This window comes from Cydia splendana, chromosome Z (assembly GCF_910591565.1).
Source record: "Cydia splendana chromosome Z, ilCydSple1.2, whole genome shotgun sequence".
In the NCBI taxonomy this organism is placed as follows: domain Eukaryota; kingdom Metazoa; phylum Arthropoda; class Insecta; order Lepidoptera; family Tortricidae; genus Cydia; species Cydia splendana.
In genome coordinates this window covers 5,396,118-5,422,544 of record NC_085987.1, presented here as the reverse complement: position 1 = coordinate 5,422,544, position 26,427 = coordinate 5,396,118, and the positions used below count along the sequence as shown (strand labels likewise).

The 26,427-nt window shown below is 38.9% G+C and overlaps 2 protein-coding genes across 2 annotated transcripts in view; one reads left to right on the top strand and one right to left on the bottom strand.

The window, feature by feature from the left end:
- LOC134804276 (nuclear hormone receptor FTZ-F1 beta) overlaps positions 1-19,392 on the bottom strand; it is a 67,077-nt gene extending 47,685 nt beyond the window's left edge. Inside the window, exon 1 of the mRNA XM_063777268.1 lies at positions 19,007-19,392. The gene's annotated coding sequence lies outside the window, so the exon portion shown is untranslated. The remainder of the gene's footprint in view (positions 1-19,006) is intronic.
- A 586-nt stretch (positions 19,393-19,978) lies between these two features.
- On the top strand, positions 19,979-25,669 carry LOC134805276 (ras-related protein Rab-9B). Its single transcript, XM_063778593.1, has 4 exons — positions 19,979-20,448; positions 23,588-23,788; positions 24,449-24,591; positions 25,413-25,669. Exons 1-4 carry the CDS (start codon positions 20,239-20,241, stop codon positions 25,543-25,545), a joined length of 687 nt encoding a protein of 228 aa, XP_063634663.1. The 5' UTR covers positions 19,979-20,238; the 3' UTR covers positions 25,546-25,669.
- Positions 25,670-26,427: the final 758 nt, after the last annotated feature.

The window sequence follows — 26,427 nt, the reverse complement described above, 5'->3', positions numbered from 1 at the left end:
ATAATTATCAAAACCAAAATGTCGAAATCGCCTATTACCGTGGTAATGGACCACTGTTACCCAAATACCGCGGATGTGGGTTCCTTTTTACGAGGGTGGATAACCCGTCGCATTTTTAGTTCCATAATATTGATAAATATTATTTATTTGACAATAATGGATAAAAAATGGTATAGGTAATCAGTACAGTACGCTTTTCATATTATAAGACTTAATTCATGAATTTAAAATAAAAATAGTTGGTTCCTTTAACGCTAAAAACATCGTGGGTTACCCTTTACGAGCAAGTGTGATGCTGTCGAAATTCTTGTTTAATTTATTACCTATCTACGTTAAATAAATAGGTACTTAATTATTTCAACCGGACGTGAAGGGCAAGTTGCTCCAAAAAGTTTAAGCTACCTAAAGTAAAAGTAAAGTAAAAAAGCCTATCATAAAACACATTACAATTTAAAATATTACATTAAACTTAAAAATATTGTACTGTAATTTTTGGAGTATAAAACTTTTTTTAAATATAACTAAAATCTAAAACACGTACTATATTATTTAAAGTGTTTCACTATATAATGTTTATTTACAAATTCTACTTCTATTAAACACGTTTGTTTATGAAAGTCGCCTGAGCGGCGTAGGCCTCCCCCGTATCTCTCCAATACTCTCTGTCCATAGCCCGTCTCCTCCATGTTGGTCCACATACTTCGCGGAACACGTCTTCCCAACGCTTCCTGGGTCTACCTCTTTTCCTGTGGCCGTTACGAGGTGTCCAGTCTGTCACTGTTTTAGTCCACCTGCCATCATTTATGCAACAGATAGATAGTTAATTTAAGCTACCTATCACAATTATATTCTACACAATATATACAAGATCTGTGTAAGTTAATGTTAATGTTGTATGTTTGTGTGTCTATTATGTTATTAAAATAACATAAAATATATTTTTCTACTATCTTCTCTATCTATATTTATTTTATGTTTGCTGCCTTAGAAAAAATATTGTGTGCAACGGTACATAATTAGGTTTTAAGAACAATTATTATGTACCAGCGGGCTCAGCACGGTTCCATTTTTATCGACTTTCGCACTTACATACTTGTTAGAACGTGACAGGCATGGTGACAAGGGATAAAAACGCGACCGTGCTAAGCCGCCTGGTATACAAAAGACTATCAAAAGTATTAGGTATTTTAAGAACCTATTAATTTCGAAGTCATGAAAGTTTTGGGTGGGTCTGTATTAGGTTCTCATACAGCTTATTACCGAGTGATGTCTTTTCTAACCATCGTTAAACGGTTCAATTCAAATAATTTTAAAACTCATTTACGACCAATAAAAATGAATAGTTATCTTGTATTTTTTTAATACAATAAATATGGATGGTTCCAAATATTACAAAACAATGGTAAAAATAAATTTTATAACCATACTTATGTTTTTATATCAATACTTGAACGAGTTTCTCATATAAGGGTTTCTAAGAAAACGTCTGAGAAGGTGTCTAAAATTGTCATCAAAATTAAGAGTTATTGAATAGATTTCATACCACGTTAATAGCTCTTTAGCTTTATAGGTGGTTGAATATTTGACTAACATCAAAAGTCAAGTAAATGTGCATTTATATATGAATATAAGATCGCCCGAATCTAAAATGCCGTTTCCGTTATTACCGAGGTATACCTCGAAATTAGGTATCACACAAAGAAAATGGAACCTAACACCGAGGTTTTTAATTTCCTATTTTTTTCCAATTGCCGAGCAAATATCACAAATAAAGTATTTGGGAACCATAAAGATAATAACTAAGAATCAATCTCAAGTCTTAGTCTTTCCATAATATTTACCATTATTACGCTAATCACTAAATATAATACGCGTTTACTTACTTGAGGTGTTGCGTGTTAGTATGGAGCAACCAAATCTTGCGCTCCTGATGCGTTAGTTTAGTATTTTCGACTTTTTTGCGTGATGTTTTCGTAGCAATGTTATACTTATTCGATAGTCAAACGATAAGGCTTTATTTCTGTGTTCTTAGATTCTAAGAAAGTTAATAAGCTTTCTTATTAAACGCTATTTTGTATATACCGCGGTAATGAATGCCAATTTTAATGGGGTCGTTAATAGGGGTACTTACCTTAGTAGTTTATGGGGCATGTCACTAAAAGGGCATTCTAGTGATTGGCGCTTAAACGTTAAAAAGTCATCATTTTTATTGAAGCGTTGTTTTATAATATAACACCTGTGACCTGTGACGGCTGTGACAGGTGTAGGTAGGAATGTTTGTTATCAGTTTTTTTTTTAATTTCTCGCTTTTGTAAATGCAATGCAATGTTATTGCACCATCAAGCTGGTCTGGTGATCGTTTGACTTGATCACTATTAAAATAAATATTTAGAAACAATATTTATTTACCTACTTATTTTTTAATATGACCCATATATAGCAACGGTTAGCGGTAAATGTCAAGAATAAATTTTATTTACAAAGGCTTTTAACTGTATTTTCAATCTTATTTCAGTTTTATAGTAAAAAAATCATGTTCCCCATCATTTCGAGTTGGATTGACAAAGTTTCGTTCGGAAAACTTGAATCATTGGACCTTTAAATTGCTAAAATTCACAACTACCTTAGCCAACTCAAACTTTACCGTAACTTAACGGTTGAAAGTACAAAATCAAACAACTCTCCGTAAACATAAGTTGTATCAGCTCCAAAGATCTTAATCGTTGTTCCAAATTCAAATTTCTCCAACGTCCCTGGACCCGTGAGTCACCGTTCCGCGAACAAGCGGGCCGTTGCGAAACTCGAGGGCTGATTCACAAAGCTTACCAAGCGCATCGCCTTAGAGGCCCCAGCGCAGGCACGATTTCCGATTACACATACTTGTTATGTCTCGAGGTCAAGTGACGCTAGAGTTAAACGAACAGACGACGCAAGTTCTTTTGTGAATTACCAGGAAGGATGTATCACACAACCGTTCCGATTTCAAAACCAAAGCCTTATACTTGTGTTTTGTATTAAGATATGATTTTTTAATGCAATGGCCTCGGCCTCGCTCGGGATTGAGAAAGTATGCCCAGGTACCATTGCAGAAAAGGTCGCCAGTTAAAACAATCCGTGAGAAAGTCATTCCATATTCAAATGGTTCAAATTTTAAAGACTTTTAGTCATAATAATTATTTACAAAACCTTGAGTGCCAGATATTAGCAATAAATAAGTCTGGCGAACCATTTTTGTCAGTACTTACAGTAGAAAATAAACTATATTCATCCCCTTTCGTGATGATACCAAAAATCATGATTCATCAACCACACCAACCCGAAGCAAATATTAAATGTAAAATATCAAACAAAATCAAACCAAATCAAATCCAAATTAATGTTATTAAATATTTATCATCCAAAATCATCACTTAAGTCAATTCTACCAGCAAACATAAGAAAACAACTCAAAATTTGCATTTGATTACTTTGCCTCACAGTCACAGACCTCACAGTGGCCTCACATGTGAATAAAATGCAACTTTGCTATCAGTTTTTGAAGTGCAAAGTAAGCCTTTCCGAGCTTGGTGGTGAAAAGTATATTTCCAAAAAAGAAGGAGCAATATCAAATAAAGACTAAAAACAAATGAAAAAGTCCCATAACCTCTTGTCAATGTATGAAAACATTGTGACGGAAGTTTTAGTAACTTTTGTTTTCTAGATTTATTTTGTCTGCTCTAGGTATATACCTATATAACAAAATTAACAAACAATAACAACAACCGAGGTCAAATCCAGTTTGACCACCACACGCATGAAACACAAAGTGAAAAAAAAAATGTTTTTCAAATAAATTATCCATGACCAGGTGGCCATGATTAGACGCGATCAATGTGATCATTATAACTCGCGTTATTGTCTTAGCCGTGCAATTATTAAAAATAAAAATGTTCTTATACAGCCACGCACCTGTTCTTATAATATCTAGACGTGTATCTACACATAGGACACATACGTTACGTACGTATGTGTGTATGTACACATACGTTCCACGATGCGCTGGCAGCCTTGAAGCATCGGCCGTCAAAACATGTCTGCCTCTACAAGTCTACAATACATATACCTACCAAGAACGCATCATACGCAATTAAATTGTAACTGGATGGTACATATATTATGTGTTGTTTATGGGACCTTATATCTCTCGCGTTGTATGATGGTCCCTGTGAAAGTTCCTCCGAGTCTCTTACGGTTAAAATTACAGAAAATAAATTTTGAAGTACAATTCTTATTACTCTAAAGTTACATTTCTAAATACAAAGTGCTAAACTTTTACGATGTTACGCGACGTAAGCGCCGACCGCGCCATAAGGTACCTTTACCCGTGGAACGTCACATATGTACATTAATTGGTAATAGTGGACTGTTACTTTTGACCCAGAGGACCTTATGTTTTGCAACAGTAAAAGGCAGGACGCAGTTAATTGTTAAGCAAGGCTTATTAAAATATTGACCAAATCTCATCACATATGGTATTGTACAATAATTTAAAGCTCTTCAAATGGGCTCTACGTGTTGGATCTATATCCCCACGCAAGCCTATCAAAAGACCGGGATTAATAGACCCGTGAAATCCAAAATGGAGATACAATAATAAATAATAAAAATAACGTCATTCTTTAGCATAAGTACTCATTATCGAAGTACATTTGACTACTATACAGTATACTATATACAATATACTTACATATAAACTTACTATACTTTATAAGTTGTAGTTAAGAGAAAATTAACTTAAATATAATATTCTTACATAATTCAAAAGTAAAAGAGGAATATTATAGGTAGGAATATTATTCTAAAATGAAACGCAAAAACCGTTTATTTTAAGCATGTTCGCTTTCGTGCTGTTTGCAATAACAATTGCAAGAGTGCAGTCGCAGCTTTATTCCGAGAACATTTGTGACGTCTCATGGATAAAGGTACCTTAAGTTAGTTGGCGCTTACGCTATTATTAACGTCTCTCCAATACTATTGCGGTTCTATGCGACGTAAGCGCCAGTCGCCATAACGTACCGTATTTTTACTTCACTCTTTTAGAATGCAGTCAATTCAATACAAGGCTAAAACATTTATTTACATACAATATATATACAGTGGTACTACTAAACGAAATTAATAACTAGCTTAAATCTAAAATAGGCCCTTGAGGCATTGTACCAAGGATGCTGGCGGCATTTCCTCGCTGTATCGCAATGCTGATACGTTGTGCGAGGTAGCCGCCAGCTCTTCGGTCACCAGTTACGTCAACCAGACGCTTCGCGATTTCTGCGAACAACTTATGCGCGCTGGGACCCCATGGACCTAGAGTTTCAACACCAAATGGTACAAAATGGTACTCTCTACCGAGGCTCTTATATTTGTTACGTTTTAGAATTTCGGCGCTTTCCGCCGCTCCGCCCGCTTTTACAGTAGTCCGTTGGAGGTGGGACGGTGCCAGTGTGTCTACGCAGGTAGCATCCCACACCAACATCCGTCCCAAGCTCCAAGGAACTAAGGACACTCCATCGGGCCTCTTGCCATCATCTCTGATAATGCCAGTCGGCTCAAGAAGAGCAGGCACATTGATGGTGGCAAGAGACCGACGGACTATGTCATTAAGCGACGCATGTCTCGAAAAACGGCCTGCACTTTTTTGACAAGATAATCCGTGGTGTCCCAGTCGGTCCACGTCCGTGCCACAAGAGCATATGTGTGGCGTACACACCGAATGTGTTTCTTAATGCGGCCATATTGTTTTTTTATTGTGACGTCACATATTCAATACAATATAATGTAACGTACTGGCTTTCTTAGCTTATAATATACTGAAATATTTGTAAAACTACGTATACAAGAAAATAAACATCATATCATAAAAAAATTTCCTTCCTTAAAAAGGGGCCCTTGGTGGCGCTTACGTCAAAATAATAAAAATTAAAAACACGACTGCTGCAATGAAATAGCAAATCTCGCGCCACTACCTACTTATTAACACTACGTTCCGTTCCGTTCTGGTTGTTTTTTGTATACGCGTTAGTAGTTAGTGGCAATTTTATTGGTCCATTTATTGAATAATATTACTATCTGTAAGAATTATACCGTTTGTGCCCAAATAAACATTAAATAACATTAAAACATTTTATAAAGTTTGTGTTTCTTAATGCGGCCATATTGTTTTTTTATTGTGACGTCACATATTCTATGACATCCAGGATTAGAAGGATAGACCAATTACACCAAATCTAGTCCATATATATCTACATTGATAGGCATTCATCAGTGTCTACACATCGTTCGTCATATAATATACTAGCGACCCGCCCCGGCTTCGCACGGGTTACACAAAACCTTAAAAACAAACCTTCCTCAAGAATCACTCTATTGATAGGTGAAAACCGCATGAAAATCCCGTCAGTAGTTTTCGAGTTTATCGCAAACATACATATATACAAACAGACAGACGTGGCGGGGTTTGTTTTATAAGGTACTAGCGACCCGCCCCGGCTTCGCACAGGTTAATAAATTATACACCTAACTAAACCTTCCTCAAGAATCACTCTATTGACAGGTGAAAACCGCATGAAAACCTGTTCAAGGGTTTTTGGAGTTTATCGCGAACAAACATACAAAAAGACTGTCGCGGGGGACTTTGTTACCTATAAGGTGTTACCTATATCTGTTAAACCTAACCAAACTAAGTTTTAAGTTAGTTAAAGCACGAGCACGAGGTTGTTGTACATTCTCCTGATTTCCATACGCGTCATGTCTGCTTTATCAAGGTTAAGTACTTGATACCTACCTACTTGGCTTAGGTATAGAGCTCAACGGAGTATGCGATTCGAGATTTAATCGAATACTCGGAATACTCCCAGCATACAATGGCAGTTACGGGCTCAGTGTACTTAAAAACCACACGGACCCGCCGCCAAAAAGCTGCTCCCAAATATAATCGAAGTTATGCGCTCAGTCTATATACTTAATCATCGTCATCATCATCATATCAGCCCTTTATCCCCCACTGCTGAGCATAGGCCTCTCTTCTAGTACGCCACTTATCCCGGTCCTGAGCTAATCTCATCCAGAAGTGACTCGCAATTTTCCAGTAGCGTGCCTAGGGTTTCGGAGTAAGGCAAGCCGAAAGATATGTTTTCGTAATAAATGTCCAATCTCACTCTTTGGACTCAAATGAATTTGCTAGCGTATCGCGGCGAGCTATCATAGCGCACAAGGCATACTAGGTACTAATATGTATAACTATGTACTAGATAGAATTTTACAATCTTATCAGAGGGCCTACCGCGAACACTGAAGTTTGCAAATTGCATGCTTCTTTCTCTGTCACTCTAATTACGCCTTAATTGGAGTAAACTAACAATCCTTGTGTTTTATAAACGGCCGTACAAAATTTTCTCTAAATGCGAATGATTTATCTGAGAATACACATGCCGGGTGTTGGTTTTGGCGCGGACATGATATATATACCGCGTTTCTACAAAGTTTAACGATTTTACCTTGCCTTCGTTGAGTAATACGTGGACGCATCTCATACCGTCACAAGGAACAACTTCATCAATTGTTAACACTTATAAACGTCACAACAAACGAACAAATCCACATTCACTACTTAATTCGAATTCACTTAAATAAATTGAGCTTTCGTTACTTTCGACTCGACTAAATAATTATACACTTGAAGTAAACGCGTGCCCGTGCGAACTTATGCAGCAACTTCACACCAAAAGCCAGGCTTAAATCGCCTTATAAAATTGCTATACATACCAACAAATAGTTACATCGTTCTATGGCGGTTAGTAGGCTAAGAGCGCCGAGAGCGGGACGGAAAAGCAAGCCCGGTTGCAAGCCGACGAGTGCGAGCAGGATAGCTAAAACATCCCATGCCTGATTTCTTTCGCGCGGACGAGGTGCCACCACGGCAAAAATTTGCAACACGCTGGCGCTGCGGTCCGCGCGCTTTGGCTTGATTTTAATAATACGGGTTCATTTGGCGCGCGGTTAAAAAATAATCTATATTGATTATTAATCTTTTCACTAAGTAATTTCGGTAAGGCAACTAAGGCAAGCCCGGCTTTTGGCTTGTATGGAAGTACCGCCACTGCAATTTTCCGGATGTCGTCCACCAATCGAGCCAACGGACACCAGGCGCATCTTTCATCCGAAAGCGACCACCATTCTGTTAACACTCATCCAGAAGTGACCCGCAATTTTCCGGATGTCGTCCACCCAACGAGCCAACGGACGCCAGGCGCATCTTTCATCCGAAAGCGGCCACCATTCTGTTAACACTCATCCAGAAGTGACCCGCAAATTTACCGGATGTCGTCCACCCAACGCGCCAACGGACGCCAGGCGCTGCTCTCATCCAAAAGCGGCCACCATTCTGTTAACACTCATCCAGAAGTGACCCGCAATTTTCCGGAAGTCGTCCACCCAACGAGCAAACGGACGCCAGGCGCTTCTTTCATCCGAAAGCGGCCACCATTCTGTTAACACTCATCCAGAAGTGACCCGCAATTTTCCGGATGTCGTCCACCCAACGAGCCAACGGACGCCAGGCGCTTCTTTCATCCGAAGGCGGCCACCATTCTGTTAACCACATGTCTTACGCTATCGCCGCTCCAATACTATTACGTTGCTATGCAACGTAAGCGCCAGCCGCCATAAGGTTCCTTTTCCCGTGGAACATTACATTTGTCTATTTAAAGACCGCACGAAACCGCCGCTCCCATACAATACAATCGAAAATACGCTCTCATTCTATAATTTTATAACGACATGCATAAATTACATCAAACTAGGCATGGCACATACGTAACGTAACATACCTTGAACATACCTACATATATCTATGTCTGGTACAAAAGGTTTCGTTTATGATTAACACCATTATATGTATACATTTTGAAAATGTCGGTGCAGAATTATCGGGGCTCACTGATTGCCAGTTCGCCGGACGATATCAGTGTGAGGGGCCCACAGATTACCAGTTCGCCGGACGATATCAGCCTGCCAGTTAAACGCAAAAGGTGACAGCTTCGAACAACTGACAGGCTGACATCGTCTGGCGAACTGGTAATCAGTGGGCCCCTTTGAGTGACACCAATTTATGTAGGCAGCGATTTTAAAAGCACAGACTGTGACAGTGTTATTATAAACGTCAAACTTACATGAAATGATGATTGATGACGTATAAATAAAACTTGCACAAAATGTGCTATTAAAATCGCTGCCAACTTAGCTTGGTCTGAGTCTAGATTGACTCTAGCCTCTAGCCGCCCAGAGATCTATAAAATTAAAAAGGTATCCTGTTCCATTCTAATTTGAATCTTTGTTTTGACAAATCAAAATTGCATTTTTATTGGCAAGTTTTGATATCTGAGCGGCTAGAGGTTAGGCGAATTTTCTTTTTCTGTTAAATTTAGCACGTTCGCAAGTTGGTAACACTGTAAGGTCCCTGCTCCGACAGACGCGGTTGAGGTTGAGTCACGCTTCCGCCCGATAGCAAGGTCACCGCCCGGCCGCACGCACACGAAAGTAGTGAGAGTACCACTACTATTAACAACTGTTTTATGTTTATATTATTATGTTGTTTAACGAATTTTTGGGCGACATGTTTCGGTTATTTTATAATAACTTATAAGCATTTTAATCGAGTTTCGATAAGTACCGTGCAATTGGCGTTTACGCTATTACGCTCGTTTGGCAAAAAATTACAGTTATAGTGCGACATAAAATATGTAGTAGAAATGAAATAAAACGGTACTGAAAAAATTTCATACTAAATTGTGACAGTTACGTAGGAAGTGGCGCCCTCAATAATTTTCTACAATTTCTTGTCGGACTATAAATATGTACTTCGTTTACAATAAAATAAACTTCTTTTTTTAATATATGGTTGTTGGTGTTATTTATTATTACTTTATTAATTAAAATATTTGTGCCGTCCTGTTTAAAAAAAATCCTAAATACAAATGGCGTTTACGTTATTTCTAAGGCAAACTAATCCGTTAATACCGTATGTGGCAATAGATTTTAGGGGTCCTTTTTATAAGGGTGCGACACAATATTAGTAAAATCCTTAAAAAAAACGTTAACCTTTCGAAATCTAAGGTAGGAAACGATGAGGAAATTTTCACATCCGTCAGCAGTTACAGTTCAAAAATTAATTTTTGCCTAAGAAATTGTTATCAGGCACGCACGGTTACAGGTTACAGATGTGCAAGTTGCACAAAGTTTCCAAAAACATCTTGGAAATTTCAGGAAATTTTCACAGGGAACAAAGAAGCCTTTCATTTTGGAAATGAAAAATTTCGATTTTAATTTCTGAAAATTTTTAAGTGGAAATTTTGCTATTTGGAAACATTCCGACGACATCAGTAGGCACGGGAAAGTCTAGCTACTATTGGCGTCAAAATGAGAGATCAATATGTGAAGTTCGAATGTCGCTCCCCGTTGTACGTATATACGTTTGAATGAAATTATAAAAGTCTCGTCGATAGCAAGGTCACCGTCCGCACCCACACAGACGTACAGGGAGTGTAGACTGTTAACCGATTGTGAACCTTATTGGGAAGTCATAAGGTCCACCGATAATAGGTTCAAGTTGGATCCGCAGGCTCCTGGGTGCGTGCGAGCGAGACATCGCAATATGCATGTTTGCATAGCGCTTTCTCACTTATATACCGCAGCGGCATGCGGGTCCGCGTATATTGTAGGGTTGCTATACATCAGGACTTTTGGTCCTTTGTCAGGATTACGGAGGCCTTGGCGTGTGTCAGGGTTTTTCAGAAACCTCAACTAACCATCAGAGCTATCTAAGTTGGAGTTGGACAGTAAACAGGAAGGTTATGCTGTAGGATTTGTAAACGAGGAGAGCATGAATGGAACTGCCACTCGGATCAATTTTAAGTTCAAAAATATACAAAAAAGCTACCTTGGCAAAAAAAGTGTTTAATAAAGTCGAAAGTATAATAAAAACTTGGAGATATTCAGGTCTAATTAAAGAGAAATGAAAGTCCAGGAAATGTCAGAATTTTCAGGCTGATGGGCGGCCTTCTGTCAGGATATGCCAATTTTTCCTACTTAAAAGTGAACTTACAGAACTTTTGTAGCACGGCGGCGGCGCTTTAAAGAATGCAAAAAGTCAATTACGTATCTCTCATCTCATCTCATCTGTCATATCGTAAAATGGGCTGTCATCGTTTTCCTGTACCCCTTCAGCTGTTTTATTAATGTAATTAATTTGCAAAGTATAAGAAGCGGCCGGTAGGTATCAAAAAACCGCAAAAACTCAGTCAAAACAAGTTTATTTCGGTGTAAAAATCCCGAGGCCGCACCGCCTCCTAAATTATATGAGCTGCAGCGGACAAAAACACATTTAATGTCCAATTAACTGAATTAACACACGTTAAGACTTAATAGACTAATTAATTACATGTATTTTTGTATAATATTGGGTGGGTATTGAAAGAGAAACTGTACATACCGTGAAATCAGTTGCGTTTGGGATGGTTTTTTTGAGGCCAATACTCGTCTATGTATATTTGAGGTTCGTTAGATTTTGTAATTTGACATTTGTTATTTTAGGGTTCCGTACCCAAAGGGAAAAAACGGGACCCTATTACTAAGACTTCACTGTCCGTCTGTCTGTCACCAGGCTATAACTCATGAACCGTAATAGCTAGACAGTTGCATGGTATAATAATATACTCCGCCTGGTACTCTCTTCCGACCACGTGACTGACACAACCCTACGTCATCATGCGACAGCGCTATATGATAATATGTGACAGCGCTATATAAAGTGGCAATGTTATTGTGACCTACGCTTGTGTCACTCTGGCAAGAGAACACCATGTTTTATTAGACTATGGACAGTTGAAATTTTCACAGATGATGTATTTCTGTTGTTGCTATAACAACAAATACTAAAAACAAAATAAAATAAATATTTAAGTGGGGCTCTCATACAACAAGCGTTTTTTGCGTAATGGTACGGAATCCTTCCATGCGCGAGTCCGACTCGCACTTCGCCGGTTTTTTTTTATAACCAATTTTGGCAATTTCGATATTGTCCGGCGGCGTTGCGACAATTTCAACACGTGAAAACTTTTATATATTTATGATTATTGTATATATGTCGCAGTCGGATCGTATAATCCGCCGTATTACATTACGGCTAGCCGTTTTCAAAAACAGGGGCATTTTGAAATGCGGCGGTTTAACGATTAGCCGGATTGAATGCGGCTGAATGAGAATCCGCCGGAATGTATTCGGCGCCATACGTTCTTCAACACGGCTAGCCGTAATGTAATACAGCGAGTCATTAGCCGCCGCTTTGACAGTTTTTAGTTCCCATTTTTAACACCCGTGGCGCTGCCTGACAAACGCTGGGGTGTCCATCAAATCTGGAGTTCGTCGGACTGTTTCTTTTCAAAAAACATTTCTTTCGCAACTTAACTAGACGGAGCCCCGCGGGCTCCTATTTCTGAGCGGTTTGCCCTTCGGGCATCTGAAGCTACCTAACGAACCTAACCTACCTACCTATTGATTTAGTGAGACGTCCGTGAAAACATTACACTTTGGGGAAAAAAGCGTAGGTAGGTAAGTAGGTTAGGTTCGTTAGGTAGCTTCAGATGCCCGAAGGGCAAACCGCCCAGAAATAGGAGCCCCGCTTGCGGGGCTCCGTCTATTTAAGTTGTGAAGGAAATGTTTTGGAAAAGAAACACATGTAGTGCGGTGGGACCATGGTAAAAATAAATTAAATTGCAAGCATTGTCAAACTCCGGTTACGTAGGCGACCGAAAGAACTGGTCACTCTACAATCTAAAATAGTAGTACGATGCGGCTAAACGTTGGCCGCCTTATTGAAGAACGTATCGCAATGACAATCCGGCTAATCGTCGAACCGCCGCATTTCAAAACGCCCCTGTTTTTGATAACGGCTAGCCGTAATGTAATACGGCGGATTATACGATCTGACTACGACATATACACTATGTTCGGCGACTTTGTTAACAAGTTAGGATTGTTATTGTTACGATACTTCGTCTGACCTTTTATTTTAAAGCCCATTTCTTCTATTCAAAAACTTTTATCGAAAACTTGAAACTTTCTTGTAAGTTTATCGGTATACGTAATCTGCAGTGGGGTTAACTTGCAGAGTTTGCAGGAATACAGGCTGCTCGGCAGGGATAGGATGAAGGAACTCGAAATCTTTCTTTTTTGCGAACTCAGCCGTCATATTTATTTTGCTTCTTTTGTTTTATTGGAAATGCTTGTCCTCAGTGGTTAAAAGCATTCATTCAAACATTCTGAAATCATTGGCATGAACATTCAAATAACAAATACATATCTATATCTAGTACGAGTTCTCATTGCTAGATATTGTAATACCATTGACGTATATCTCATGACGGGCCTTACCGGCACTAAACATGGTACTTCAGTCACTCACGAATTCGAGCCAATCGTGCAGTCTAACGAAACTAGTTGCGACCAATCGCGCGCGTGATGCGAACTCATCAACCAATCGCGTTGTAGCGGTGTCACACCGCTGTACTGGCGGTACTGGCCCCATTCATGCCCCAATCTTATTGCTCGTAAGGCCAGTCCTGAGATATACGTCAATGTGTAATACAAAGAAATTAGAACGAGTAGAAGTTTCACATACAAAACCATTACCAGACATATGTTCATGCCAAGTTCCATGTTATTACAGCATGTCGTTTTAAAATACGAGCATAACTTCGATTGTATGCGAGCGCCTTTTTGGCGACGGTTCGGTTCGTGTGACTGAAGTTCCTTGTGACAAGCCGTAACTCGTAGTTTTATTGCAAAATGCATGCAAAACTAACAGCTGTTGTGAAATCTGTTTCAACATGGCGGCGTAACTGGAAAACTAACTCAATACCATAAACTAACTGTCCGAGCTAAACTACTAATTGTGGTCACTAGACCAGAATAGATAGTACATAATTACATAAACACGGTGGCCGAAAAATAAGTGCATTCCCGTTGCCAGGGAGGTTTTGGGATTATACTGAGCAACTTTTAATATGGGACCAACCGTGAAATCGCGAAAAAAAAAATTTCTGTTTCATACATTTTGACCGGTCCATTTTCTATGGGAGGGTAAAAATTTTTTCGCGATTTCGGGGTTGGTCCCATAGTAAAAGTTGCTCAGTATAATACTAAAACCTCCCTCTGCCAACGGATAAGCACTTATTTTTTGGCCACCGTGTATATGTACTAACATAGAGAAGGTCAACTGTGTAAAAGCTCCCTGTCGCTGTTGCAATATTAGAGCGACAAAGATGCAGATATATTTCGGTTTCGGCGAGTTTCTACACAGAAATAATTCTTTCGGCAAAAGGTTAAATCGAATCAATCGAGGAATAAATCGGTAGAGTTACCGATTTATACAGTTTCAGCGTGATCTAAAGCCTCAGCAGGTTTTTTGGCCGAAACGGAACCTTCGGCCATAGGTACTCTCACCTATGACCGAAGTTTCGGTTTCGGTTGCGGCAAAAAATCATGTTTCGACCAAAAGTTTAGTTTCGGCCGAAGCTAAAGCAAAATCAAACATTAGTTTTCGGTAAAAAAAAACCCGGTTTCGGATACTAGCAGATGAATTTTGAATTTCTCCGTTCGCTGCCTCTAATGCCGCTGCCACACAATAATACTCGTACATCGTACAGAAAAAAAGAACGGAATTGTTTGTATTAACTTACATCAATACATAGATAAGGTTGAAATAATATATATCCCTAAACCTGTTATGATGTAGTTGCCTACATCAACAATAAATATTTAGTTTCATATATCGTAAAAGATGACAAATCAAGCCATTATTTTTGCCGCACGTCGTCAAAATGATGATACAGCACCATTTGATATTCACCCTGTATAGTATGTCTGTGGTTGAAGGCTTCAAGGGGGATGAAAAGGGGATATTAATCTGTCAAATACGCTCGGGAGGCAATTCGCCTTGTTTGATTGTTAAAATCCCATCTGTCTATTACGTTTTTATATAATTAAATTATTTTAGTTTAAATTTTTAAGTAAAGGATTTGTAAGTAAGAAAAGTATTCAATAAAAATCTTTGTAAACGTATTTTTGGGCTACAGGCTATATGCCAAAAATGCTCGGTCGTATCACAGGAATGCTATGTCACTAGAAAATGTGAAATGGACCCCTAAGGTGGTTTTCATATGTATTCTATAGAATGATGCAATTAAGCTGTCGATTGCAGGCACTGTTACCGGTTTTTACCAGGAAATACAGGGTGGTCCGAAAACACGATCATAATATTTTTTTTACTTGCACGTATTTTACAGTTTTTAGGGTTCCGTACCTCAAAAGGAAAAAACGGATCCCTTATAGTGGCTTATAGGATCACTCGTGCGTCTGTCTCTCCATCTGTCCGACCATCCCCCCCACCCCCCGTTTATCTCAGAAACTGCCGGGTCTAAAATAGTTCTTTACCTATAGATGACAGGAAAATCTATTAGAAATGTGCAGTCAAACGTACTTAGTTTTTGATCCGACCCGGGTTTCAAATAAAAAACGCATTGTTAAAATCGAGTAATATGCAGAACCCTAGGAACGCGAGTCCGACTCGCACTTGACCGTTTTTATATTTTAACGATAACGTTGTTCTATATATATATGTATATATATACTTACTGTACGGTTTTTATGCAAAAAGGTGACTGTTTTGTTCGATCTCTTCCCAAAAAACCCATCTATTATCCGAACTAGTTTCGATCCCGAGTTCGGATATCGAGATTCTACTGTACGTCAGTTAAATTTTAAAAAGTAAACAGTCTACCCAAAAGCCTCGAAATGAACTTTCATGTCTATCGCCTAACATTACCTCTTACAAAGTTATCCGAGCACGGTGTCACCACTAACGGTACAGTACCGTATTACCAAGTATTACTATACGATAGTTCTAATATAAGCCTATAGGTGTAGGAGCCTAGCCATGATCACAATCGTACCCCGCAAACGCCAAATGAAAAGTAACTTGACTAGGTATTTCCATACGACATAGTGTGCAAATGCCACCCATAAACGTCAAACTCCTTGTGACGTCACCACGTTTGAAAGGGTACGATATAGTTCATAATTATTTTCCATTGTTTTTTCACGGAAACGCACGAACGTGTCTTGCTATTTCAGTCAGTCTCGGTACATTAAGTACTGAGGTTGACTGAAGTAGCATGACAAATACGAACGTTTCCGAGAATATATGAAGGAAAGCAATTATGCACTACATCTGTTCCTTTTAACCACCCAAGTATAGTCCAGTACGGCTACCACCAGTTTTGACATTGACATAACGCTCACGTTTACGTAATTTACTTTCTGTACATCTCGCTTGCACTAATATGCCAGTACGAGCGTGATGCATCGAAAGTAATTTACGTAAACGTGAGCGTTATGTCAATGTCAAAACTGGTGGTAGCCGTACAGTACACATGTTATCTTTCTATTGGTGTTGTCTGACTTTTCTTTTCCATTTATGAATGAAATTAGGTTGCCTTCAATATCCACTTTCAAACATCGTTCAAATAATAATCACACATGAACGATATTCGAGTTAGTTTTTGACCATAGTTGGCAGCTTATGGACTATATTATTTGTTTTGCGGTACGAATAGTTGTAGTGGTAATGTATGTATAGTCTATAGTCTGATCACAGACAGAGCGATAATATATCGGCAGATACCGTGATGGCTCCTCTACACGATGGGCCAACGCCGGCCACTCCAAGGGACGCAGCTATGCGGTAGAATGAGATAGCAATATCACTTGCTCCCTAACCCATCGTGTAGAGGAGCCATAAGATACGGCATCTGCCGATATCTTTTAAGTACTATTTGACAGAGTCCACACACGAAGCTGTATTTTTTTTTGTATCTTACAATATCTTAAGGCATCAGATGCCTTGCGATATATCGTTCTGTATATTTCGTCTCTCTCACAATGTAGGTGCTAAACAGAGAGCGATATATATTTTGGTATCGTGGCGTGTGTGGTGCTTAACGATATTCTAACAATAAGATATCTGTCAGTATCTGCCGATATATTATCGCTCCGTCTGTGACGAGCTTTAACTTTTTGTTGTAAACAGACTAATATATTATATTTTTAAAGGCTATTAGCTATTAGATTAGTCACGGCGGATTCCGAACTGGTTCTATATAACCAGTTTTGATTAGAAATGCTTAGAGACTGCAGAACTAATTACAAACAACATTAGGGGACATTTGATAATCGCATCGATATACGATTTGAAAATGTGAATCGCTAATGGGCCGATTTTAATTTTGATGTCGATTTTTAGAGCTCCGCACAAACTCGCAACGCTCAAGATTCCATTTTTCGAACCACACGCTACGCTCGTGTTTCAATTTTGGAATCTTTCGCTTGCTCGGGTATAATATTAGCACGAGCGGTTAAACAACAACTTTGCCCCCTTGTAAAACAAATAACTATTGTATGTAAGTAGAGTCTGTGCGGAAAGAGAAGAGTCGTAGAATGTATTGGGTCCCATACATTTCACGACTCTTCTCTTTCCCCACAGACTCTAGAATCTCTAGATAGATATATTGTATAGACATTAAGGATTGCAATAAATCCAAATTGGTGCGGCAAGGTAGGTTTATATTCAAATTTTGTCAAGTGGATGAAAACTAGAATCCTCATTACACGTACATTACAGTACACATTTTAGTAGTTTTAAAACAGTTATTGGTTACGCATTTTACGCAAGGCTGTCAAGCCAGGAAAAAAACCCAAGATTTTTGATAACATGTGGAACCCTGAGTGTTGCGAATGTTTCAATGATGATTGATTTTTTTTAATGTTCGTAAATAGCGCCTTTCGATGGCAAACTGTAAAATATTTCTTATTGGGATAACTTTCGTCTTTCATTTTGTTACTGTATATTTTCTACCTATGTATATAACGGTAAAATATGTAAAATAACGGTAAAGTTCCTATACCGCCATTTGGTAGCCGTTTAGATGTGGTTTAGGTTAAATAATAAATATAGGTATGTAGGTACAGGTTGGCCCTAAAAAAATAAGTTTTTTACTACGCATAATGTTGGTAGGTAAGTAATTTTAACAATCGTATGTGTATCAAATTTGTGTGTGTGTGTGTGTTTGTGTGTGTAATCGTGTGTGTTTTAGTTAAATGATTGTAGTGTAATTTTGAATGACATTTTTTATTTGTGAAAGATGTGTAAGTTAGAAAAATATTCCTGTCCTACACATTTTTTGACAACGTATGTTTATGCCATCCTGTACTTATTTGTACACTGTACATAATCTAGTGTAATGTAACCGATATTTATCTTGACCAAAATTACTTGCTTAAATCGTTAAAGTCAAAGAGAACGCTATATTCTGCAAGGTTATTTACCTTCGTTTCTGCCAGGCTATTCTATTCGATATAAAATATTGCATCATACGAGTTGCATTACAGATAGCAATCATTAAATCCTGTAAGTGAACATTCGCAAGGCATATAAAACACATGAAATAAAGCGTACATTTTGGTCGAACCTCCTCTTTTCAGATAGAAGTCAAATTGAATTCAAACAAGAAAAGGTAAAAAAATACTTTCGAAATCAGCGCTTATGCTATACAGTTAAACATATAATGAATCGTAATAACTGTAATAAGTATCTTATAGTAGTTTTATAATTAAAGTACAAAGCACTCAGTTTTTTTACCTTTTACTAGTTGTGCGTGTAAAGAGGAGTGCCCCGCAACGGGTGTGGACGAGACATACGAGTAAATATCAGGCGACGGGGTGCTACCCTTGTCATGTGACGACGCGACCTTCAGTCGGCGCACCGACCTTGAGCGGCGCTCGCCCCGCGGGTCAGAGGTGAATGCACTTCCCCGCGCCCGTCGCGCCCCGCCGCCCCACGTCTAACGCCACCACTCACCTCGCTTCCTAACATTCCAGCTGCTAAACTCCCGACTCGCAACGCCGAGCTCTACTAGCCAGCACCCACCCGACAGGTCTCGGCACGACGCGGCACACCTTTCCCATTAAATGCCACCGACAAGTATATTGACATCGACGCCAGACAGTTTCGACTCGGAAAGTTGTTTACCGGACACACACGCGCACGCGATATATTAAAGTTAACACGAAACTTGGGAAAAGAAAGTTGTATTCACACAAAATATAGATTTAACAAGAAAAACATTGTATACGGCGAACGGCGAGCGGCGAGCGACTGCGACGCGACGACCTCCCGTCTCCGCAAAACAAAGCGGAATGAACTCAGTCAAGCGCACGAACGTGACATCTCGCGAGTCGCCGCTCCGAAAAGGAATGGTTTGGCCATCTAGCGGTGAAATTGTGTTCTAGAATGACATCCCCAAAAACTATTCGTCTCGTTAAATACAATACATAGATGGCAGTATTAAACTTGTTTGAAATTATTGTTTTGTTGTTGCAGTTTATTCCTCATAATAGTAAGTAACGTGTAGATTTTATTTAGAATTATTATGCAATTTTACTACTTCATTTGAACCTAAATATTTATTGTAACTAAAGTACCAGTAGTGCCATCTAGAGAGACTTATACGTAATACTTAGAGTTTCTCGGGTTTTTCATGATGTGTGAATTTTCCAATAGATGGCACTTTTACCATATACGTTTAAGAAGACTTACGAAACCATTTATAAAATTACTTTAAGTAATTATTATAGTTATACAATGAACTCTTATCCTGAGAGCTAGTATAATATTTTAAATATTAGTATACTACTATTTCGTTCCAATGACGAACGGAAATCAATCAATATCGCCAGAATTTTGTAATTATTCGCTGTCAAAATACGTCTGCTCAAACTTTTTTCAGATTGACAATTAAATCTGACATTTCCTTAAAGATTACACATTACTGTGGTCTGTGTGTTTGATTTGTGTAGCGAAATTAATTCGTGAAATCGATCAGCTGAGCACATAAACATTTCTATTACAAAACTGTGCAATCGAAGTAATACTTTCCAAAACGCGAACTCTCAGTGCTCGCATCAAAGCTCATTAGAACGCCCATCATATTGAGTCATTAATCAAACACCAGTAAATTTAACACTTGCTGTCAAGGTTGCATCAATAAAAAACCTAAATAGTTCTTGGAATATAATGGTGCTATTTTAAAAATGGGCGAGGAAAACGATCGTGATTGCGGGAGGAGCGGCCCGAAGAATTGTTTGCTGAAAATCGTGATTTTGGGAGATGGTGGGGTAGGCAAGTCCTGTCTAATGAGCCGATTCATTTCCAACCACTTCGATGATCACAGCTTCCATACTATTGGTGTGGAGTTCATGAATAAGACCATAGAGGTGAATGGGAGGCAGTATACTTTGCAAGTAAGTGGATTCGTAGTTTTAGTTTCTTTGGTTAAGTGCAGGCAGGAATAAAGTGGCAATGGTGTTGAACAGCAATGTTATAAAGTTCTAAACAGTCTTTTAGGGCCGGAGTGTAACTTGTATGGGAACTGGCGATGTTAGCGTGCAGTTCCCATACAAATTGCAGTCGGGTCGCACTCCATCTGTATCGGGTCTTAGAGTTGGGACTTGGGAAGCACTGAATTATTTGTTTTTCTTTGTTCATATTAATAAGTGACTGGTAATTTGAATGCAACTTGGAGTGAATGACCTTAATTGTTATGCTATCTATATTATAAAATTTATAAATACGTGGTTTCTGTGTCATAAAGTTTATAAACTACTAATTTGTTTTGTAATGTTAAATGTATAACACAAATGTTAATACCACAATATAACAGGGAAATCCCTGTAAATACTAATATTTTTTTAAACCTTATTCTCTCTGCTTGGTGAATGTACAGTCATAAAACACATTTATATATTGGGGCTGTTCATAAATTACGTCATCTATTTTTGACGATTTTTGACCCCCCTCCCCAATCATCGAAAAATCATGCTTTGAATGACCCCGGTTCCTCCTACATCATGCTAATGAAATTTGCTAGGGTTTTCAGGGGCGAAAAATCGATCTAGCTAGGTCTTATCTCTGGGAAAACGCGTATTTTTGAATATTTATGTTTTCCAAGCAAAGCACGGTCTCCCAGATATTTATTATAAATGGTACAACAGAGTATAGGGATACTGACAGTAAACCACCTGCAAGGATTTACCCATAGGAACTCTGATGATACTGAGATGCAAATGATGCAATGCACTAGTAACCTTTTTCTCAGTGGCGTAGCGTGAACTAATCTAGCCGTGGGCGATATCGCATCATCGCGAGGCCCTTTTATTTCACTGTGCCCAAAGGGGTTTCAGGCGAGACCCCCCGAGGCCGTCGGCGACGGCCCACTTCGCCCACGCCTAGCTACGCCACTGCTTTTTCTTTGTGCTAGTCACTTGGTGCACAATTTATACATGTGGGTTCATTTTCGAGCTCTTCATACTTCCTTAGTTAATACTTGGTGCTGTGCTATTGCTGCCATGAAGCGAAATTGTTCTAACATCGGAATAATAATGATGATAGAGTAGAATGATGCATAGTGCGACATTAGGAAGAGAGAACACTCCTATTTTTTCATTGGTTCTTGAATGAAGAGTGCGAGCAGCAAACTAATGGGTTAAATTTTATTTTCTCATACTTTTGATACTGCTGTTAATAACCTTTTATAGACTGCACCATTTTAGAAAGTTTTCAAACAAAAATATATCACTATTAAATATATTAACAACGGGTCACTCACGTATTTTAAGTCGAAAAACGCTCGACATGTTTCACTCCGTACCGAGGAGTGTCATCAGGAGCTTGCGTTTACGGTGACCGACCGGCGCAGACTGCGGGCCGCAGCTCTCCGCGCCCGATGACTCGGCGCAGGCGCCGGTGGCGGCGGCGGGGGGGGGGGAGAAACTACCCTCATTTATGGCATTATTGTCAAATGATGGGTTGATACGTGAGTGACCCGTTGTTAATATATTTAATATGTCTGTGTCTCACGGAAGTTTTGTTATTAAAAATATATCACTCTTTGATAGTATGTTTTGGTGATACATTCATTAATTTCTATTTCTCAAACAAGCAATTTTATTAGGTACAATACGAGGAAGGAAACCCAAAACTCTATTGCACATAAACTTCCTAGTTACACGCAAAAATATGCTTTATGATAATGTGATACAGTCCATTTTATATGTTAGTACTTTGACCTTAGTGAGGAAGGTTATATAATTTAAGGTGAATTAGAGTCTCCAGATAAGGAAAATGTTATGCTGTTGTAGATTACATATTTGGATATTTTGTGAGGTTAAAATGTATCACATCACACCGGGCACTTTTCATACAAGTAAATCGTTATTTGAGTTTTTTTTCTATCATTTGATTTTTTTAATATAAAAGAAAATATTGTTACTTGAGTGGCTTGGCTTAACTTTTTCTTATAACTTGTCGCCGCCACCATATATGAAACTTAGCATGGACATTCAAGTAACAAAGATCTGTGTCTGGTACACTAGTACGAAAACTATTATGTTGCAATAAATTACAGTTTATAGAAATTAGAGCGAGTGGAAGTGTTAATATTATATGTATATGTGTAACGTAAATGTTCATGCCAGGTTTCATGTAATTTAAGCGACGCACGCGACTTCGGTGTGCGAGCGGGACACCGCTATGTACGTCCAAAGCCTACGCTCACACACCGCAGCGCCTTGCGAATCCGCATCGGTGTAATAACCGCGTAGGTTACAGTACACCTGTTTTATAATCATAAAAGTATCGTCACGTAAAGGCGCGGTTCGCATTGTATAAGTTTCATTGCCACACAAATAACGGCGCGGCCTTGCGTGCTAACATAGAGGTTTCCTTTTACGGGTACAATAAAATATATTAGTAACAAAGTTGTAACATAAATAATACGGGCCGATTTATATTTTTAAGTTGAACTAATAGGTGCCGAAAGAAGGGTATACTCGTATTATGAGCGATACATAAAACGATTGTTTTGAAAATAATTTTCGTTGAAAACATATATTTTGATTATAAGATTTTTAAAGCACACTTTTCGACTCTGAAAATGTAGGTAATCACCTAAATTTTAAAATTTAACTTTTTAAATTTCAATAATCATCATTCGTCACCACGCGGCTGCGCTTAACTAGCTCCTGAGTTAACATTCTCGTGTTCGAACTGTATATGTCTCATAGTTATCTAATTAATTATCTAGCTCCTGAGTTAACATTCTCGTGTTCGAACTGTATATGTCTCATAGTTATCTAATTAATTATCTAGCTCCTGAGTTAACATTCTCGTGTTCGAACTGTATATGTCTCATAGTTATCTAATTAATTATCTAAATTAATTATACGGATTCTTGTTATTCCACTTCTATATACCCGTAGATTGACACAAAACACGGGAAGCCTCGGCGCAAAAAAGTTGTCATGATTATGGCTAGAAAAAAATGGGAAAAGAACAAAAATAATAATTTGGACGTTGTCGAGCTAAAGTTCCCTTTTCTTGTAGGTATGGGACACAGCAGGCCAGGAGCGATTCAAATCTCTCCGGACGCCGTTCTACCGCGGCTCGGACATATGCATACTCGCGTACTCTGTGGACGACCGGAGTTCGTTCCAAAATGTCAAGATGTGGCTGAATGAGTTCTTACACTACGCGGCTGTAAAGAATGGCGTCGAAAGGTTCCCGTTCATGGTTGTAGGAAACAAGGTACTTGGGTTTTTTTATCACTACACCTTATAAAGCAAAGTCCCTCGCCGCGTCTGTCTGTTTGTGTGTATGTATGTTCGCGATAAACTAAAAAACTATTGAACGGATTTTCGCAACCCCGAAAGTTTTGATAGTTCACCCACTTCACCCCGTTAATATTGAAAGTTTTAGAACGATAAAACAGATTTTTAGTAACCTATCATTTCTTCACATTTGGTAGTAGTATCTCTTATTGTAATAATTGTTATCTTTTTAGGGTTCCGTGCCCAACGGGTAAAAACAGGACCCTATTACTAAGACTCCACTTTCCATCGGTCTGTCTGTCACCAGGCTGTATCTCATGAACCGTGATACTTGAAATTTTGCATATTGGTACGGAACCCTTCGTGCGCGAGTCCGACTCGCACTTGGCCGGTTTTTTAAGAAATAACCTACCTACTTAGCACATGAATTGGTGATGTAATTATTAAAAAAGACAACAATGAAATCTCATCAGCCTTAAATTATCTCATTGAATATAGAACACAATGATTGCGGTTGCGCTTGTGGTGGCTAAACCGCCTCTGTCTTGACAATAAAAAAAATAAACAATCATTAGTCCCCCGACATGTTTGCAACAGAACTTTTCAGTCAGACGTAACTGAACTTTTTTCTTTTCAGTCAGACGTGACGTCACGCGAGCGAGAGGTGACATACGATCAGCTGAAACAGCTGTGCGCAGAAAACAAGATAGCATCGTACATAGAGACTTCAGCTAAGAGCGATAACAACGTCGTCGAAGCCTTCACTATGGCTGTTCAAAGGTAAGCAGGGTCGCCATGAGAAGGGGTAGTCCCTACCACACAAGTACTACAACAGTGTGATCGCGACATACGAGGACTGATGTGCCGTTTGCAAGTTAACAAAATTTTGAAATTTCCACAAAAATAAATATCGGATATTTCCACATTTATGTATGAGTTTCCTTTAAATTCTGTGATATTTTCTTGAAATTTCGGAGCACCTTTCCAAATTTTTGAAAACTTACACACCTGTACATACGAGCAGCTACACATTTGTACAAAAGCACCATGTTAGACTGGGCTGAAGTGGCATTTGCTGGCTTCGTATTAGAATAACCAGGCCAGTGTACACCGATTTATAAAGACACCTTACTAATACTGTGACCTGGCTTCCAAGGTCATCCGTTTAATTAATACGCACCCAGCGAATGCTATCCCATTCGGCGCCTCGACAGTTTGAAGCTTAGTTTGTGGTGACTCCCCGCAGTACGATGACTAATGAAACTCATAAGTCGATAATTTGGACGACTTACATCATGCGGTGATTCCCTGCAGGCGGTATTATAATAACTACTGTACTGACTCCCTAACTCCTGCTTTACCGACCTTCTGTGAGTTGAGTAGGTGTACAGTCGCCATCAGATATATCGGAGCGGCCAAGGTGCTTAAAAATATCGGAACACGTACTCTAACGCCATGACAATAGAGGCGTGTACAGATATTTGTGCTATTACAAATGAAATAGTTAAAAGCGACGAAAGAGCTTGTGTAGACGGTCTACCCTTATCGACGGTGTTTCCCACATTGACTTTACTATAACTTTAAATACTTTCTCATTTCAGATGGGTAGAGCTCGAGCAAGTCGCCGAAAAAGAAATGGGCATGCTCGAAAACCCAGACTCTATCACTTTACATGGCGACCGCGGCGCGTCTAACCTGCGAGCGACTTGCTGCTCTCGGTTCACCGACGCTTGAACGTGATCCAGTACATTCCGCGCCGTACTATAGCGGCTATAATCCCTTGCATGTCCGAATGCGACTTAAAGATAAGTGGTAACTTCAGCGAAGTTTAAAACTTTCTTACAATCACCTTATAAAACAAAGTCCCCCGCCGCATCGGTCTATCTGTATGTTCGCGATAAACTCAAAAACTACTGAACGGAATTTCATGCGGTTTTCACCTATCAATGTAATGGGCGGGTTGATAGTATTTCAATAATAGTCGGCGATATATTGTCCTATTTAAGGACCATTCTGTATAAGATTTTGAGGTTTTTGCTTAGATTTTAAATCTTATTTTTACACTGTTTTCAATACAAAATGTCAAAAAGTGTACTTGTCGCTGGAAGTGTTAAATATCTCTTCTATGTGAAGCTATGATTACTATACAACATGAACATTAATATAAACATTAAGAAATGGGCCCATTACATTACATGGCGACCGCGGCGCGTAAACCTGCGATTAGCTGCTCTCGTTTCAACGCCGCTTGAACCTGATTCAGTATTTACATACCGCGCTATACTATAAACGCTATAATCCCTTGCATGAATTACCGAATGCGACGTGTTCGTTTCGGCGGAGTTAAGAACTATCTTACAATGCTTTAATTATGGTCTTCAACTTGACCTATGGTAGGACTATACTAAATATAAAATAAGGTATTATACTGTCAAGACAGCTAAATCCGTCTGCGGGAAATTCCGTCCGTTTTTTTTTCAACTGTCAGTTAACGATCACCAGATGATTTTGACTGCTGGAACTAAAAGCATGCGATTATTAAATTATCGATGAAGTTGAAAATAGTGTACAGTCAGCAGTAGAAGTTGCTAAGCGGGCGAGGTGTTCAAAATTACC